Below are 13,885 nucleotides of genomic sequence, written 5' to 3'. Positions count from 1 at the left end.
AGGCTTTTTATATTAGCATCCCACAAAATGTTGAATGCACCCCACATTAAAAATTAATATTAAATAACTTATTTACCCCATTACGAAATGACAATTTTGACCTTATTAGGTTTTAAAAAAAATAAAAATTTCTAAATACACCCTAAATCACTTTTAGCGGATTATTTATCTTCCCAACTATCAAAACTCTCCCACCCTCCATTGTTGAATAAAATCCTAACCAATAAAACTACAAACATGTTGATTGAGAAAAATTGTTTTTGATGAACGGAACACGAAATCAATGTTTCAGAAGCTTCACATGAGGTAAGACTTCATATTTTTCATTGTTTTAGTGATTTCAATGACATTGATAATTATTTAATCATGCGTTTGCTGTGTTATTTAAACTTCTATATTCATATTCTTCTTTTAAAGATCACAATGAGAGTTTACATGAAATTTCCTTACCTTTGTCTGTCCAAGAAATTTTTTCTCCAATTTCTCGGTGTTTGGAAGTAATGGATACCAATGTTTTCCAAGTGCTCCACACTGTAGAAATGAAGTTCGTGAAAGTCAAAACAAAAATTGCGTACCACGAAGTTAAACCTAACAATGAAGTCATTGCTGATGTTACCCTACCTAGCAAATCATCATTTTGAAATCATTCGGCAAACTAAACATTCAGATGATTTGAAATCTTTCGGCAAACTAAACGTTCAAATGGTTAGATTCAGTCCCTAAAAATTAAAAATGAGTGTTATAAGATTTGAGAAATATGGGGTGTATAGAAAATGTGGGGTGTATGTACAAAACATAAGGTGTATATTGAGAATGTGGGATGTGGGGGTATTATGGAAAAATATGTGGGGTTTATTAAGATAATTTTTAAGTGAAAAAGCAAATGTGAAGTGTATTAAGTATGTGGGGTTTATTCAACAATTTGTGGGGTGTTAATATAACAAGCCATCACAATAGTTCACAATCATTCATTAATATAATACATGAACAATTTATGTAGAATCTAAAGTTCGTAAAACATAAAGTTGGGGCATGCATTATGATGAAGGTTCATGCAATTTTGGTTGAAAAAATATCAAGATAAAATCTTTTGTTTTGGAAGAACCTGATTGTGTGATGATATTGATGAACTAGTTTGTAGCAGAAAATTTCACATCCTACTCAGGAAGGCCGTCAAATTCTCCATAAAGGATCAATTTAAACCCTCTGATTGTTTCTGCTAGATCAACATATTTTCCCGGGGAATCGATAAATACTTCAGCTACGAAAAAAGGTTGTGATAAGAAACGCTCAATTTTTTGTGCTATTGCTATGGTTAAGCGATCCTCTTCGGATAATTTGTCCAACCCAAGGATAGCTATAATGTCTTGAAGTTCTTTGCAATGTTATAAAGTTTCTTTAACCCTTTACACAGTTTCATAACATTCTTCACCAACGATATGAGGTTGGAGCACATTTGATGTTGAATCTACAGGATCTACTGCTAGGATTCCTTAGCGCAGTAGAGGAGCATGCTGATAACGTGTCGTGACCTATATTATTGACAAGGAATAGAAGGGTGTGGCAGAGAGAGATTGGAAAAAGTGTAGGGATTTCTCTGTGTGTGTTATTCCCTCTACATAGTGCATTTATTTATAGTAGTAAAGAGGAGAGGAATTACTTGTCCTCCAAGTAAATACAATCCTATACAAAAAAAAAAAAAAAACTAGTAACCAAATCTATCAAGAATTTGTTGGAAATTATAAGTATACTAGTAACCAAATATATAATTTTAATAACTGAATGAAAAATAATGTTAATTGTATTGCTTAGAAAGGTTATGTTGTTTATGTGCATTCCCTTGCTAAATGATGTATACTTATAGATGAAAAGTTACATCTCTTTAATAAGTAGTAATTGGATTCTATATAAACCCATGAAACCATTGATATTAAATGATAGAAAATTAGAGTTAATTTTTACTCTTGAGGGTTTCGCCACTCATTCTCTCATTCTTCGTTTGTCAAATTCCGAGTCGTGTCTTGAGAGTACAAAATATATAAAGTTTGCCAGAGTCCGAAGATTGAAGTGCTTCGACTTCGGATTATAAATTATTGAATCCTGGAAGATGGACGTCTACCGAACTACAAGCACAAGAGTATGGGCAAAATTATGTCTTTAGGACATTGCATTTATGCAAGCTCCAAGTTTGTTAATATTTCTAACTTTCTCCCTAGTTGTTTATATTAATCTCCTACACAATTGATGTTGTGATTTTCTTTATGATTATTAGCATTGGAATTATTGTGTTATTTTCATATTTTCTAATATTGCTCCGACAATCTAATGACAGAATTACTTATGCAATAATTAGAAAATATGGATTTAAGAAATAATTATATTGAAAAAGTAGAAAAGAATCATTTAGATATATGTTAGTCAAACTGCAGTTTAAACTTTGAAACGTGTGCATCTTGAACCAACAACAATAACCTGTCGTTCATTAAGAACGACAAGTTATTGTTGTCGATTCAATACTCTAAAAATTAGACATTGAGAATGACGATCAGTTATTGTGATATGTGATTGGTTTTGCCAATTCAAAATCTTGCCAACCGTTGTGCCTATTAAATGGTTTCTCAAATTGATATACAATATTGCATTAATATAAAGAGAACCCATTATTAAAATGGAAGATATAGTGGTTATATTATCATACAAATCATGTTTTGATAAGAAGATGCATCCCACTGCATATAATTTGACGAAGCCATATCTAGGTTTGAAATCTCGGGCTGATGTTTGGTTGGTGTTTAATTTTACATAATAATATTCGATGAAAAAGGCATTCGGTGCTTTTAACCAACACAATCAGTTCTGATTGGTGAGGTTCGTGGTGGGCTGAAATCAGACATGATTTTTTATTTGACGGATTTATCTGTTCAAATAACAAACAGATGCCAAACAATATGCAAAGGTCTTCAAGTTTTCTCAAACAGTACGAACACAAGGATAAGGAAATGAATTGGTGAACCATTCGGTCACTGGTTACGGAAAGAGATGGCGTGGTCACTAGTTTAGTTCTTTTCAAACTCTAACCATATCGGTTATGGTGCTAGTGCTATTTGAGATATAGAAAAGCTAGAGATTCTAGTTTCTAGAAAGATATGGCGATAATGATTTTCATCATGAGGTTGCTGCAATTATTATGAGATCCGTACATGTTCAATGTTTGTCTCCATTATATGAAGAAAGGTGTCGGTTAAAGCCAAGTGAATGCCAAAGTGGTGTATTGAATTCATACCAGTTCGTAAAATGGATCCTTTTTTCCAGAAAGGAAATGTGTTATCGAACCAAAAAAGTATGGTATGTCAAATGCCCTTTGATTTTTCTACCAAAGGGAACATAATGGTTGCTTGATTCTAATTTGAAATGACCATGAATTTTTATTTATTTATGAAGAAATATCATGAATGTGCAGTTTGAAAAGAGCCATGAAAACACGTGCAGAAAACCACACAAGAAGGTGCTGACGTGATTATTTTTACAAGCCGTTGCAACTCTATGTAAAAATGTGTCATTAGTGCTATAGAGAAACAGTTTCAAACTAGTAATTGGCACTAGACACTAGCATTGCTAGTAATTAGTGTAGTGTTAGAATTGCAAAGGAGGTGAGACTAGTACAAGCACTAGCAAAAGAAGACGATCAATTTTATGATAAGTATCATAAAAGGAATCTTGCGGTTCCCATGTTAGTCATGGATGAAGTGAGAATAAAAATTCGGGGTATATTTTACAGAATTAAATTAGACACGATGATGTTTTTAATTAAGTAAGCATATGAATTAATGGACATGGTCATGGGGTCATGCATGTAAGTCATAGTAAGGAAGAATGAAAGCCAAAAAAATGTTTTCCCCATAATGGCTAGTGAGGCATGAATACATAAGAAGATAGATAAAATCAGTCTAGTTGTTCCCTACTTCTTAAAAGTAGAAAACGTGATCGATTTAATGATGACATTAAAAGTAACCACAATTATTGAAGAATTGTGGGGGGCAGTTTAAGTATCTTTGATATATTAAGAAAAATGGAAACATAATTTGTTAATTGAATGAGACAATCAAGATGTCATCTCTTGTGATGAGTAATTGTTTAAGGTATGGCAAGGTTAGAGACCTTCTTACAAATACCTTTAATGTAGGGGAGTTTAATTACTTAGTAATTAAGTCCTAATATAATTTTGAGGAATTGACATTTCACACAACTACTCTTGTATGAAATATAATTTCGTAACAACATAGAGAAAGTCAACCTCGTGGATCCAATATTAAAGGATTGACTACAGAGTAAGTTGACCATCGAGGGAAATGAGGCTAAATCCAACATAAGCAATGAATCAACCGGGCGGAAACCTAACTTAGATGATTGGAGATCCCATGGTCTAAGTTCAATAGACAAATTGGTTGGGCATGATTCAAAGAAGTTAACAAACTATAGACCTCATTCCTATGGTGGGAAAAGTGTGTTGTTCTGCAAAAGTTATAGGGTCTATATTTGTACTTAATGTCAGTGATATCTTAAAAATAAGAGGGATAGAGCAGATTATTCTTAATATGTGGTCACCTAAATGAGAGTAGAAGTGGGTCGCTTATATACGTATGAGATGGCTAAATTCTCTAAAGCTCTGATGAATCCATGATTTGTTCAGGACCAAAATGAACACAACTTTATGAATCGTAATATATTAGGATTAATGATGTGCGTTGCTTATTGTCTCAGTTTACTGCTGCGGTGAACAGTTCAAGATTCCATATCCACTGCGTCACCAAGTAAATCCGATAAGTATTCACTAGGGTAGGTTCAAATCCAAAAGACACCTCTCTTGATCCATCTTTTGTCTGCCTGTACTCTCAAATTCTTCTAATTTTTCATTCATGTGGGGGATTGTTGGAAATTATATATTATAATATGAAATGTTATAGTATATAATTTTAATAATTGAATGAAAAATAGTGTTAACCATATTTCTTACAAAGGTTTAACCATATTTCTTAGAAACGTTATGTTGTTTATGTGCACTCCCTTGCTAAATGATGTATACTTATAGATGAAAAGTTATATCTCTTTAATAAGTAGTAATTGGATTCTATATAAACCCATGAAACCATTGGTATTAATTGATAGAAAATTAGAGTTAATTTTTACTCTTGAGAAATAGGGTTTCCCCACTCTGTTTCTCTCATTCTTCGTTTATCAAATTATAAGTTATGTCTTCAGAATACGGAATATATGAAATTCGCTAGAGTCCGAAGATTGAAGTGCTTCGACTTCGGATTATAGATTGTTGAATCCTGAGAGACGTCCGCCTACCGAACTACAAGCACAAGAGTAAGGGCAAAATTATGTCTTTAGGACATTGCATTTATGCAAGCCTTAATCTCCAAGTTTGTTAGTATTTCTAACTTTCTCCCTAGTTGTTTATATTAATCTCATACACAATTGATGTTGTGATTTTCTTTATGATTATTATCATTAGAATTATTGCGTTATTTACATATTTTCTAATATTACTCCAACAGAATTTACACAATTACACTTTAATATAATATTTATAACATATATGATATTGTATTGAAATGTTCCTTGTGTAACAGCTGCAAGAAGATATTCCATATAATCATACATGTTTGACCAATTCCAATATCCAACTGTGGAAACGAGAATTGAGTAAATGAAAGGAAAAAACCAAAGGTAGTTCCCTTACACGGCATTCGTGTCACATTTAGTTATCAAACATGGTGAGTTCACCAGGACATTTGATGTATTAGTTAGGAAGGTACTACCCTTCGACTTTAAATAACCAAAACTTATACATCCTCATATAGGGATATCGAACAAGTGTAGTATTGTTCTTCTTGATTAAGAAAAATAGTACTATACTTGTTCATATTCTCCAAAACGTTAAAATGGCGAACGTTGAAGCAATTAGGATCCTCGTAGGCGTCATTGGTCAGTATATCATTTTCGCGATGAATTAACTTTTTAGTTTTACTTTACGTAAAAAATAACCAAGTTCTTATTAAATTCTTCTTGTTCCTCCCTTTGCAGGAAATGTCATATCTTTTTTCTTATTTACCTCTCCAATGTAAGTTCTCTCGCTCTATCTCTCTCTCGTCCTTGTGTTCCACGTACGTACATGGTTACAAAATTCTTATGTTTTATGAGTGACTGTAGTTAAAATATTTGCAGCCCAACATTTGTGAAAATCATCAAGCAAAAGTCAGTTGGAGAATTCAAGTCAGATCCTTATATTGCAACTCTGCTTAATTGTGCAATGTGGTCGTTTTACGGCATGCCGATTGTTCATCCGGATAGCCTTCTTGTCATTACAATCAATGGCACTGGATTTTTTATTGAACTCGTTTACATTGCCATCTTCTTCACATATTCCTCTGGGAAAAACCGAGTAAGTCGTACTAATAACAACAACTAAACTGCACGTTATGAATTTGCAACACGTGTTTTTTTCTTTCTTTCAGCGAAATATCATCATTGCTCTTCTGGTTGAAGCTACATTATTTGCCATTGTGGTTTTCATTACCCTACACTTCTTCCACTCAACGAAAGACCGGTCTATGATAATTGGGCTCTTGTCTATTGTCTTTAGTATCATTATGTACGCGTCACCCTTGACTGTCATGGTATGTATCTATAATTTTTCATGCGCGTACGTAGGTGCACTGCTATTTAGACAACATTTACTGATAACATGAAAAGAAACCTATTTATACACGACTTACTTCTACTAAAGTGAGGTGGTCACTAAACACCTCCAAATGCTACATACTAAATGTCTTGAATCAAGTTGATGTGTTGCCTTTCTTGGATGACAGAAAATGGTTATCAAGACGCAGAGTGTTAAGTACATGCCATTTGCCCTCTCGCTGGCTAACTTTTGCAATGGAATTGTGTGGCTCATCTATGCACTTCTTAAATTTGATCCCTATATTCTGGTAATTGTCGAAACGAACATTTTAATTTACGATAAGAGTTTTGATCCGTTTCTGAAATTGTTTTCTTGTTATTTTAACAATTTTGTTTGAACAAATTTTGTAGATTCCAAATGGTTTAGGAACAATTTCTGGCTTGGTGCAACTCACCTTGTACGGCACTTACTACCAGACCACCAAATGGGATGAGGATGATGAAAAGCCAAAATCGGATGTTCAACTCTCAATAGGGATGACAATTCTAACCGTTAGATCCGATAACCGCGGATAACCGTCCGAATGGATTGGATTTGGGTATGAAAATTTGGGTATATTTTGGGTATGGGGAAAAACTATGAATATTATCCGGTTATGGTTTTAGATATGGTTATATGGGTCTCTAATCCGTATCCGTCCCTGAATCCGAACCGAATAATATAATATAATTATGTAATATTAAAATATTAAATAGTATATATATATATATATATATATATATATTTATATATATTCATTATTCACCGAATCCATTACATTGAAAATATAAAAATTGCGTTGTGTGAGTTGCATTTTGTGAGAAAGTTCAAAATTTTTTATATGAATCAAAATATATGATAATTCAATGGTACTTATAGGAGATATCAAATATTAGCCAACATTATCAATGTTTAGCTTTAATTTTTATGCTTTACAAGATCTATTCACTAAATCATTTTATCATCAATTATATAGTGACGAAATTAATATTTCCTAAATTATCATGCGTCAATTGGATGAATATATTTTTTGTATTGACGAAGATGGATATAACCGTTAACCGATGGGGAATCCGTTACCCGGTGGATATGGTTATGGATAATATTCGATGGTTAATTTGTGGTCATGGATATGGTTAATTTTAGTGGTTATAGGGATAGATATAGTATTTCCGTCCCCAAACCAAACTGTTGCCATCCCTACTCTCCAACGTTTTGAAGACGAGTAATGCTAAGTAGACTACATTGTAAATCTCTGATTTGTCAAATCAAATTAAAGATTCGGATAAATTATTTTCCAAAATTTTATGAATGGTAAAACCTTTTTAAATTTCAATTGCAAAAGTGGGCATAGCTCACCATACTAAGGAGGTGGTGAGAATCACTATCCTAAGATAGTTGTGAGTAATATCACCACATTAATTGCGGTTAGATGAGTTTGGTATAATATATCTAATACAAAAATATCGAAATTCAAAGTGAATCTACTATTATTCAATGCAAACCACTATTAACCTATCTTAGCTTGATGGAGCGGAATTTATTATGACCCACCACGAAAGTTTTATTTAGGAGTGGGCACAATTTGGTGCGGTTTGGTTTTGGGGTATAATCAAAATCAAAATTTATTGTGGTTTGATTCAGTTTGACAGTTGGAATCGAAGTGAAACTAAACCTTTCATTTTTGGTTTTGTTCGGTTTAGTTTCCAACGGTTTTGGTTTCGGCTATGTTAAACAATTGGGCTTATCTTACATGTCTATTTCAACTTTTTATTTTATTTTTACAGTTTTCAGTTTGTTTGGGCCCCAAAATAGAAGAAAGGAACAATTTACAGTAAGTAAAACCAAAATTGATAACCACTATACTAAACTTCAAAGAAATCCCCTTTCGGTTTGTTTTAAAATTGAGTCGTTGAGGGTGATAATGGCTAAGAGCTTTATTTTATTTTAAAGTTTCGTGATGGTTTTTGAAGTTTCAAATGCCCCAAATGCAGAAAGCACCTTGTCATATCAATCAAACTTACGGATTTTTCAATCTAGTAAATGAAACAGATTAACATGGAACATGGAGGATGAGTATGAAGTGTAAAGTGAGAATGAGTAGCTAGAAACATTTTTATTTTATTTTACTAGCAAATACACGCGTTGCCTTTTGCGTTTTTATTAGTGGTGGGCAAAATGGATCGAGAACCGAAACCGAACGAGGTCTGAACCGGAAAAATTCAGCCAGTTCAGTTTTATACAATTTTTTCTCGGTTTCAGTACAAAACCGAACTGGTCTGTTAACATTCGGTTTAGGTGTTATACGTGTTTGACTTGACCAATTTTTTTTTTAGATTCCTCTTTCCCCTTGGCTGCCCTTAATTGGTTGTTGGGAGAGCCCATAGAATTACTATGGAGTCTACCACATCGTATCTAAGACTCACTAAATATCAAGATTCTAAAAAACGTTAGGCGCTAGTTAGGCGGGTGAAAGGGGCCTAGCGTCTAGACGGTTAGGTGGGGTCTAGGCAGGCGCCTAGATGGACTAGGCGGATTTGGGTAAATTTATTATATATCTTAAAAATAAGTGTCTGTTTACATTTAAAAATTATATTTATATTGAAAATTTGAAAGAGATAAAATTCAAAATAGAAATATCCATAAACTAAAAGAATACAATTAATATTTTATTTAAAAAAAAAGGTTGTATGAGTTAAATGAATGGTAAAGAAACATTTTTATTGGGAACATAAACCAAAAGATACAATAAATAATTTTTTATTTAAAAAAGGTTGTATGGGTTAAAGGAACCATAGAGAAACAATTTAATATGAAAACGTGTTAACATTGGTAACTGACTCATTAACTCTGGTGAGTGGTGACTTCTAAAAGTGAGCGCCTCCTTGATGAAAACAAAAACATAATTGAACCAACTGCCTCCCTCTTGTTCTCCCTCTGAAGCTGCAAACCAGGTGCGGTGAGATCATGAGAGATGCGACGCGAGATGGTGCAGAGATGTAGTGCAGATGCGACGGGATGCAAGTCTAGGAGATGCAATGATTGTGAGAGATGTGAATGAGAAAGGATGAAGAAAGCCTGCAATTCACGGTGAAAGTGCAAAATTGACGGTGAGATTTCAAAATCATGGACCGCCTAGAAAGCGCCTAGGCGGCCGCATAAACCCTCCCCAATTTTCATCAACGATTTGGCCTAAATCGGATCGGCCCTTCATCGTTCAGCGCCTAGGCCAACTTTTAGAACACTGCTAAATATCTAAGGGTGTGCTATCCACACACCTATTTTTACTTCTCACACACCCATTTTTACTTCTCACACACCCTTTGTTAATTTATGTCCGTTGATCTTCTTCAATTCATCTAATCCAACGGCCGAAAACCAAAACGATGTGGGAGAACTAAAAAAGGGTATATCGATATCACACTCTAATATTTATGAAAGATGATCTATTCTCTCTCACACTCTCAACTCATCCCATCACACACTTAGTCACACAGGCAAATGGACTCAAAGCTCAGTTGCTAGCCATCTCATACAGTTTATCTTATAACTATGACTACCTCAAGAAACTTGTCCTTTGATGTACGATAATAAACTAAATTTATCAAATAAAAAATAACAAGAAACACATAAAATTTATATTGGTTCGGCGGAACTTTTTCCTACGTCCATTTGTGATTTCTCTAGGTAGAGAAATCACAACTTCTTTGAATTAATAATAGAGCAACAATACTTTTGTAAACATAAAACCAATCCCTCCGACTTTCTAAGCTGTCTTTCTATTTTCTCGTGTTTTTGCCCCTTGTTGCACCCTATGCAACTTACAAACCTATTTACTAATGAGAACATCTGTTATATTTGGGTTAGAAGGTACACTTACATTCCTATTATGTTTATGCTTCTAGAATTCATAATCTAATTATACAATTCTTGTAGGACAAGAATATTTGCACCTTTAGCTTTCCTAATACAATCCTAAATAAAATAGGACTATAATAAATGACGGCAAACCCCTAAAAATCTCCACATTGGTGAGTCAAATCAAGTCTTGACTGCTGCACCCCAAAGTATCTTCGAATCTTCTTGAAGCATCTCTAGAAATCTTAAAGAACATTTACTTTTGCAAACTCCTTCTTGCCTCATTTCACCTCAAATAAGGAAGTGGTCCATCTTAATATTGATCAAGTTCAAGTAATGCTGGAATTTCTTGGCCACACTATCTTGGTAAGAAATCTGTGGCACCTTAAACTCTACCAAATCTCAAATTATGTGATACCTCGCTTAAATGTGCTTTGATCTTGCATGAAAAACTCGATTCTTGGCCAAGTGAATGACATGTTGACCGTCACATCTCAGCTTCACGTAATGTAGAGTGATTCCCAATGTTGACTTTCTGGATTTTCATGTACTTGGAAACGACACTGATTGCTTGAGCTAAGTCAGGTCGTGTGCACACCACTTTGTACATTAGGCAGTCCACGACATTAGTATACGGCCCATGCTTCATCGCTTGTTTCTCTTTCTCAAACTTAGGACAATGATGCCCACTTAATTTCAAGTGACCCACCAAAGGAGTCGAAATTGTGTTTGCTTGTAGCATGTTGAACTTCTCAAGAATATTTTGGATATACTTGGCTGTGATTAGCAAATCCTACCGGCGGTCCTACCTCTCCGAATTTCCATGTTAAAGATCTTTTATGTTGCACCTAAATCCTTCATGTTGAACCTCTTGCTCAAGATCTTCTTCAAGTCTAGAATTCTAGACTTGTCTTGACAAGCTATTAGCATGTCATCCACATATAACAGCAACAATATGATTATCCCATCTTGAAATACAAGATAAATCACACAAAAGTCATATCCTAAAATTTATTTTTAGCATAAAGGAATCAAACCTCCTAAAATTTATTTTTAGCATAAAGGAATCAAACCTCTTGTAACACTGTCTTGGAGACTACTTTAGGCCATACAAAGGCTTCCTAAGCCTATACACTAGGTTCTCTTTTCCATATCGGCAAACCTTTCTGGTTGAGTCATGAAAATTGTCTTCTCTAGATCTCATAGAGAAACATAATCTTCACATCCATTAGCTCAATCTTCATGTTATGTTGTGCTACCATTGCTAAAAATAATTTGATAGAAGTACGCTTGACCACCGGTGAAAAGATCTCAACATAATCCACATCTTCCTCCTATGAGTACCTTTCCAAGTTCCTTGCTTTGAATCTCACGACATCTTATTCATATAATTCTTCATTTTTCCTAAGCACCCACTTGCATCAAACTAGTTTTCTGTCTTTAGGCATACGAACCAACTTCGAAATAGAGTTCTTGTAGAGCGACTCCATTTCTTCTGTCATCACTTATCCAACTATCCTGCTCAACACTTGCTATAGCTTCTTGATAAGTAGTGGATCTCTTTGACTAATGTTAAGAGCATAATTAACTTCGTCTTGGTCAAACCCAAACTTGTAAGGTTTCTTCTTGTTTTGAATGGGTTTGTCTAGTGCTATGCATCTTTAGAATACATGTGAATTATAGGTTGGAATTCAAATCCCTTGGGATGTCTAGCGGATTGGAGAGTCTGCAATCTACCATATTTCTTGCTCCACATGATTCCTACATAATGAATGATGTTGATGCTCTTCTTCTTTTCTAGAATCATCAGATTCAGATTCGCACTTAATTGGCTCCAGCTGAGCTTCATCTTCCCTATGGAACTTATCAATTGTTATAATTATGACTCCCTTATGGAACTTGTTATTTGATGTATAGGAAAATAGACTACACTTAGCAAATAGAGAATAACTAGAAGCACACAAGATTTATAATGGGTTGGCAAAACTTTTGCCCAAGTTCAGTTGTGATTTTTCTGGGTAGAGAAATCATATCTGCTTTAAATTAATAATAAAGCAAACAATACTTTTTGTAAGCCCTAGAACCAATCCCTCTAACTCTCTCGGCTATCTCTTTGTTCTCTCTTGTGTTTTTGCCCATTATTGCACCCAATTTATAAGTATAGGGTGCGACTTACAAACTTATTGATTAGAACTCCTATTCTATTTCAAAAAAGAGGTACACTTACATTCCTACTCGTTTCTGCTTCTAGAATTCCTAATCTAATTGTACAAGAAAATTTATTCTTTCCTAATTCTTGTAAGACAAGAATATATGCACCTTTAGCTTTTCTAATACAATCCTAAACAAAATAAGACCCTCACAAATGACAAGCCAAATCAACAGTCTCAACCCCAGCGTCTCCACCTCTAACCTCATTCCTCCGGCCCTATTAAAATTTATAATTTTTGCCAAATCGAAGGTGTTAAGTGCACGTGTTGCAGTTGTTGCTCGCCACATCAGACTCCAATCAATGTCGATGCCTCTCCAATCGGAGAAATTTTTCTGAGTTCCCAGTACCCCCAGACAGTTGGTGTACCCCACAAATGGCCACATGACTCGTAGCCTTTATTTACCACGCAACCATCTTTTTGACAGGTTACAAACAATATACCCATTTAATCCTAAATTTTCAGAAAACAAATTAAATAAAAACAAAAAAGAAGTTAATAAGAAACCGGACCAGATTCTCGTCCCGGACCCAGAGTTCCCGATCTCCGCCCCAGCCCCACCCATCTGACATCTTTACACCATCGTCATAGCTTCCCCAACCTTCCTCCCCCTCCGATTCCTCCCAGCTCCCCATGACAACCATCGCCGCTCGGGGTGCTGCCCAACCATGTCCTCGTGCCCTTATTGTGCGCACCTTTCTACCGGTGGTCAACAACCGGCGACTCTACTTCCGTCGCGAACGCCCTGTAGGCCATAGAAAGACCCAGCCAACTCGACATGGGAACCGGCGATCTGCATGGCTTAACGAAACATAGATTTTTTTTTTTAAAGGAAAATCAAATAAACCAAAAACTGTGTTGCAGACCAAGACGGCCGGGGAGAGGGAAGAGAGAAAAGAGAAGGGCACCGGTGAAACAATATTAAAATATTAAAATTTTAAATTCTTTAATTGTGGGCCAGACGATGGTGTAAAGATGTCGAGACTTGGTTGGTGGAACTCCAAGTCAGTAAAATTCCCGGCACTCCAAAAAATTCCTACTCCAGTCGCCCTAAAACTAATCGCAATGGTAAAAACTCTACCTAATTCAT

General features: G+C 34.8%; 1 protein-coding gene across 1 annotated transcript; it reads left to right on the top strand.

Moving 5' to 3' along the window:
* The first annotated feature begins 5,948 nt into the window (after positions 1-5,948).
* On the top strand, positions 5,949-7,263 carry LOC125473506 (bidirectional sugar transporter SWEET5-like). The gene is made up of 6 exons (XM_048576397.1): positions 5,949-5,991; positions 6,091-6,127; positions 6,232-6,448; positions 6,522-6,683; positions 6,876-6,995; positions 7,099-7,263. Exons 1-6 carry the CDS (start codon positions 5,949-5,951, stop codon positions 7,261-7,263), a joined length of 744 nt encoding a protein of 247 aa, XP_048432354.1.
* The last annotated feature ends 6,622 nt before the right edge of the window (positions 7,264-13,885 follow it).

This window comes from the organism of the source record quoted next, unplaced genomic scaffold (genome assembly GCF_019419815.1).
Source record: "Pyrus x bretschneideri cultivar Hongxiangsu unplaced genomic scaffold, Pyrus_bretschneideri_v1 Contig9, whole genome shotgun sequence".
Lineage (NCBI taxonomy): Eukaryota > Viridiplantae > Streptophyta > Magnoliopsida > Rosales > Rosaceae > Pyrus > Pyrus x bretschneideri.
Note: the sequence above shows the minus strand (reverse complement) of the source record. Positions and strands in the feature narration are given on the sequence as shown.

Excerpts from the sequence above, each read along its gene's own strand:
- LOC125473506 (XM_048576397.1), top strand. The coding sequence starts at position 5,949 with ATGGCGAACGTTGAAGCAATTAGGATCCTCGTAGGCGTCATTG. Across the intron at positions 6,128-6,231 it reads TTCTTATTTACCTCTCCAAT|CCCAACATTTGTGAAAATCA; the intron begins GTAAGTTCTCTC and ends AAATATTTGCAG. Across the intron at positions 6,449-6,521 it reads ATTCCTCTGGGAAAAACCGA|CGAAATATCATCATTGCTCT; the intron begins GTAAGTCGTACT and ends TCTTTCTTTCAG.